Below are 6,265 nucleotides of genomic sequence, written 5' to 3' on the forward strand. Positions count from 1 at the left end.
AATAATTTCACTATTTAAGAATAATTTGATGAAAAAAATTCAAAAGTTTAAGGAACAAATTCTTGTCAAGAAAAATAATTAGGGGTTTGGATCAAAAAATGAAGACATCATAAAATAATGCAAAAATAAGAGAAAGTTGACTAAGTCAGATGTAATCCACGTGAAAATCACGTGACAAATCTCAATCGTCAATTATTCGAGGAGCAAGAAAGAAACGTGAAACTTGAAATATTATTTGTGTCGTATTGTTTTTTCGAAATGTAAAAATACAGAAAAAAAAACTTCTAGAAGATTTAGACTTTTCATTTATCTGACAAGATTAGCCATGTTTCTACACAAATTTACAGATCAAGCCATCCACGCCCGGCTCACATTAACAAAAACAACTCACTCAACCACTAACATGCTCACCCCTATCTTTCTTTTCTTTATTTAATTTTTTTTTCAATTCGAAACCAAAACACTAATAAAAGTTAAAATAATTTTTTAAAAAAGTTGAGAAATAACTACTACGAGCTAAACCTGTGATAATTTCTTTCAAGAAACCCTTCAAAAACCACCTTCTTCTTCGACTCTTGAGAATCAAGATCCAAACTCTTGGAGCCCGACCCGTTTCCCATGCCACCGACGGATCCCACGGCGGTGCTCAGCCGAGGAACGAAATAAAACCATGCAGACGTACAAAGAATGGCGCAGACCCGACCCCACAATATCATGATCACTAAGGTCACCATCAAAATTGACATACCTACCAACGGTTCGAACCGCTGGGCAGCAGCCGGTTCAGTCTCCCTCGCGCCGGTTCGTTTCGTCGGCGCCACTCGGGGTCTTTCCCGGGTCGGTAGGGGCAAAATATCCGAGTGTTGCCGGGTCATGACTGTGGCAGTTCGACTGAGTTTGGATTTTCCGTTTGACGGCGAACCGGGTTGGCTTGACCCGTTTCGTATGGCTTCGATTTTCCGACCGAATGAAATCCGTCTTTGACACGTGTCATCCTTTGGAAAATGCAATGGAACCGAAACTGGGGCTTTCCGACTTTTGAGGTTGCTGTTTCGTGGAGGCGCGCCGCCACAAACCTGGGGAGTTATTAAATGACCGTAAGTATAGGTCCGAAGAAAATTAAATGATTAATCACTAATCACAGTGATCATAACTCTAATTAATTAAATTAAAAGGATAATTATTATTACCTCTTGAGGTTTTTCCTTTGGGGTTGGATCGGGTGCGGCCGGGACTACAATTTCAATCTCAGTCGACGGTGGAGTACGGCTTTTGGCGGGACGATCTGTTGACTTTGACTTGGGTTTCGACCAATGAAGTTTGGTATCTTTGTCTGAGTAGTCCACCGGCACCGTTTTTATGCCAGTTGGATTCTTTTTGCGAAACCTTGATGACCAAGAAAGCTTCTTCTTCTTCTTCATTATATCATTATGATCAAGAGTGGATTGGTTGATATTTTCTTGAGGGGAATTTTTCTCGGAAAGTACTTTCCGGGAATATCCAAAACAACATAGAAAAGGGGAAGAGGAAGAGGAAGTTCTCCTCTTGTTATTGGATAAATATTGATCATCATTAAAGGGTTTCTTGAGAATTTTGGCCATGGAGGAAGAGAATAAAGAGAGAGAAAGAAGAGGAAGTTGAGTCTGGCATTAGAGAGAGATTTGAAGAACACTATGGATATAATGATAATATTATTGGGCTAACTCTCTAATAGCAAGATTTCATCCCAGTGTTATAATAATACGATTTTTTTTTATATGTAACGACGTCGTTTTCAGATTTGTAATTAATTATTTGTTTCGTTGGTTAGTTCGTTAGGAAGGATGACTTGGACTTTAGTGGCTGAAAGAGAAAATCTTACACGTTTTCCTCTAGTTTTTTATTACCTTTCTCATAATTAATTTTTCTTGTTGATTGGAATTATTATTACGTGATAAATATTGAGAAAAATAAAAATTCTTAATAAATTTTAATTACTGGCCAAGAACCAATGACGTGCATGCTCACAATTCTAAAATTATATAAATGAATTAAATGGTAAATACTCATTTCATATTTTGTATTTTATCCAAATCGAGTCTCAATATTCTATTATATGTTTTTAATAATACTTATTTATTATTCTGTAATTTAAAATCGTACATATTTAGTATTCTATATTCAAATTTAATTAATAAAATTTTATCAATATAATCAAACTGCCTTCAATTATATAGATTTCAAACTCAAATTTAATTATTTAGTTACATTTAATTGAAGGTAATTTAGTCATATTGAGAAAATTTTATTGATTAAATTTGAGTCCAGAGTATTAAATATGTACAATAGAATACTAAATGAGCATTATTAAAAACATAAAGTACTAAGTCTATATTTCGATAAAATATAGAATATCAAATATGTACTCTTAATTAAATCATAAAATATGTTTCTATTACTATATAGTGAGGGAGTTTAATTTTATATATGGAATTTTGACTGAAACATAAAACTATTCACACATGTATAGTTTGAAATTTTAACGCGTTACATATAACATGGAATATAGTACAAGTTCCCCAAAGTCTAATACATATATATATGTCATTTTTTGGAAATTAAAAAAAGAAAAGGAGAGAATCTAACATATATATAATTGGATGCACTCGTTAAGATATAGCTAAATCTATTCATAGAATAAATGGAGAATATATATGAAATTAATAATATTAATACTATTTGCCACACAAAAAATGATAATAAGACTACTGGTGTCTCGCATCATATTTAATACAAATATAAAATCTACAATAAAAGATTTATCTACGTTAGTGCTGAGCACCACAATGATGTTGTCTTCCGTAATATATTTATATATTTATACAATGTCACTTTATAAGAGCACTCTCATCCGATGTTCTACTTCATCTTTTAAAATACCTCCCCAAAATACACATTTTTTTTATTTTACTTCTAAATTTTACAGTTTACCATACATCAAATCATCTATTTTTTGTCTCTATATCATTTAAATATTATATTTTCAAACATTTTTTATTCATTTTAAATATTTTTTATAACTATTAATAATATCTTTATATATTTTAATGTTATAATATTGGGTTGAAGAATGAATAGTATACATTAGATATAACTTTGTACTGTAGCTTTATCTAAAACTATTTGTAAAATACATCATCCAATGAATACTTATTTTTCTTAGTTTTAGCTATTTTGTACAAATTTTGGTAATATACCTCACCAAATGGGAGTGCTTTAAGTTACAATCCTGAGCTGCAATTCAGATCAAGAATTTCCAACAAAATATTTATAATTCTCCACAAAATATAATTTTTTTTTTGACAGAGTGTCAACAATGTCTGAACATCTTTGTAAAAAATTATCTAACTAATAAAATTATTGTACAAATTGTCAATAAAAAACTATATATTATTTTGGTAAACATCCCTCTAAATATTTATACATTAATCCGGCTAGATTGAGTACGCATGCATAAATTAATATATAAACATAGATTATATTATTGACACAAAATATCATATATAAAATAATTTTGTATGTGTGTGAGAGGTTTACTTGGTCAAACCCAACCATTTCAATAAGAAAAATATTGTAATTATAGCTTCGTAGTTAAGAAAATATGAATAGGTGCTGGAAATATATACCAGTGGCAGTACTATAATCAATAGACGTTAACATATATAAGAAAACAAAAATGTTGGACTTTTCCAGAAATCAATGACTTGTTTTTTATTTTTGTAATTTTCAAGAAAATTAGCATAAGTTCAGAAAAATAATTATTTATCTAAAATTGACCGTCGTTTTAATATTACAATGAATTCTTCGTACGTAATTAGGTTATTAATTAAAGGAAATTAATGAAATTAGCTCGTTCGTGTAGATTGTCAATTACTTACCTGTTTTTCTCTAATAAATGTTATTTAAATTAAATCATGTTATTCACGTCAAATAGTACCATTATTGCCTTGGTTTTTTTTTTTCTTTTAGTTTACAGTATTATTTTATTAAATAATTATATTAATATTTATATAATATTTCATTTTTTAATAGATATGATGATAAAGAATTATATATGTATTTATTTGACAAACCTTTAGCCGCCGAGAAAATCTACTTCTTTTGTTTTTATTTAATTATTAGTCAAAGTGTTCAAGCAAAAAAAAACAAATAGTTAAAGTGATCGAAACGTTCAAAGGAGAAACCATCGGATGAAACAAACAAAAAAAAAAACACTTGGCTTTTGAAAATTGTAAGATAAATATTAAAAATGTACAGATTACAAATTTCAACAAAAAATAAAATAAAAATAAAATTACTTGTTCTACACTATTGCTTTCGTTTTTATTGGTTTTTAAGGAAACAAAAAAGTTTATTTTTTCCTGTTATTTTGTGGTCTTTTCGAAATATTTTGTGTGAACAAATGAGTATTTTTGTTATTATTTTCAATTTTGTTGATTGCAGAAAATTTATCTTTAATTTTATTTTGACTTACTTTCTAAATTTTTTATTGATGTCTTATTTTATATATTATTTTACATATATGGTATTTATTTGCATTATTTTTGCTGAGATATTTGATAGGAATCTGTGTGCGAATAAAGTGCCATTTTTTTCTTCAGAGATGCTTGGATATAATTTCTTTGTATTTTCCTATAAAAAACATTATAATTAAATATATCTCTAATAAATTAAATTTCCGAACTCATAACCTTTTTGATAAATTTAATTTCTATATTTAATTATACAAGACTTAATTAATCACATACCTAATCCATTTTAAGTCAGAGAGAGATAACCATGTTTTAACTTCGAACATTAAAATGAATGTATTAAAGATAAATTTACAAAATACATTTAATTTTACTTAAAAATTATATTTTTACGGACGGATAAATGTGTTGTTTGATAATTTTTTGTTTAATTAATTAAAAATTTAAAAATTAAATATAAAATAGTGTTTGATAACTCTATTTTTATTTATTATTTTTTAAAATTTTAAACAATATTTATTAAATTTTGAAAATAGAAAATTTTCACTTTCAAAAAATTTTTAAACAATTTTCGACTTTTAATTTTTTTTTATTCTCTTCTTCAAATCAACACCTTATTTTATATTGTTAAACAAAAAATAAAAATAAAAGTTATCAAACACGTTTATTAATTTTTGTTTTTAAAAACAAAAAACAAAATTAGTTACCAAACATATTTTTATTTTTTAAAAATAAAGAAACAAAAATTAAATTATATTTCCATTTTTGTGTTTTAAAAAATTCAAAAACAAAAATTTTACCAAACACAACCAAAGTTTTTTTCAATTTTACGATTTTGAAATTGTTTTTATTACGGTTTTGCCTGTGTTTTTCGTCTTTTGTGTTATTTTTTATTAGTTGTTTATATTTATATATAGTTGTTTTCATGTTATTTTTTTAGTTATTTAAGTTTATGTATAATTGTATTGTTGTTGTGTTAATGTCTAATTGGTGTTTAGGTGTTTTCATATATATATTTTGATTTTTTTTATATAAACATGTTGGTATCTAATGGGTTGATTTCTAGTTGTTGTCAAATTGTTATTTTTTAATTATTTTTTAATGTGTTAATATAAAGTAGATTGATGTCTAATTGTTGTCAAATATTTGATTTTTAGTTGTTTTTTTACACTGTATTTTTGTAAATAAAAAAGGTTAAAAAATAGTATTTTTTAAAACTTAAGATAGTATTTTCTTAAAAAATATATATGAAAAAACTCATTTATTAAATATGCGTTTTAGCATATAGTATTTAGACTAAAGCAATAGTTTTTTATTTTTTGAAGGACCAAGCTAAACTTAATTCTAAATTACTTGTTCTTTCAATAATTACAAATTATAAGAGCACTCCTAATGGGTGTTCTACTTCATTCTCTAAAATACTTATTCAAAACATACATTTTTCTATTTTACCTCTAAGTTTTACATTATACCTACATCAGATTCTCTATTTTTTTTCTTCTCTATATCATTTAAATATTATATTTTCAAACATTTTTATTCATTTCAAATATTTTCTATAACTATTAATCTATATATTTTTCAATATCAATCTATAGTTTTTTATTCTAATTATTAATATTATAAAATATATGATCAACTTATAAATATGTTATAGGTCATATTTTATATTAAGTATATATAATATTGTGCTAAAATGAAAATAAAATATATTAAAAGATTAAATATAATAATATTATAAAATATAAATAAAA

The 6,265-nt window shown here is 26.2% G+C and overlaps 1 protein-coding gene across 1 annotated transcript; it reads right to left on the reverse strand.

Moving 5' to 3' along the window:
- Positions 1–211: 211 nt before the first annotated feature.
- LOC133796513 (uncharacterized protein At5g23160) lies at positions 212–1,726 on the reverse strand. The gene is made up of 2 exons (XM_062234065.1): positions 1,191–1,726; positions 212–1,076 (listed from the first exon to the last, which is right to left on the reverse strand). Exons 1-2 carry the CDS (start codon positions 1,599–1,601, stop codon positions 510–512), a joined length of 978 nt encoding a protein of 325 aa, XP_062090049.1. The 5' UTR covers positions 1,602–1,726; the 3' UTR covers positions 212–509.
- Between the last annotated feature and the right edge of the window lie 4,539 nt (positions 1,727–6,265).

Source organism: Humulus lupulus, chromosome 8 (genome assembly GCF_963169125.1).
Source record: "Humulus lupulus chromosome 8, drHumLupu1.1, whole genome shotgun sequence".
NCBI classification, from domain to species: Eukaryota; Viridiplantae; Streptophyta; class Magnoliopsida; order Rosales; family Cannabaceae; genus Humulus; species Humulus lupulus.

What these genes read in the sequence shown, in the direction of transcription:
- LOC133796513 (XM_062234065.1), bottom strand. Translation starts at nt 1,601, where the DNA reads ATGGCCAAAATTCTCAAGAAACCCTTTAATGATGATCAATATTTATCC. An exon ending in CAAAGGAAAAACCTCAAGAG is followed by an intron (nt 1,077 to 1,190) that starts GTAATAATAATT and finishes ATAACTCCCCAG; the next exon opens with GTTTGTGGCGGCGCGCCTCC.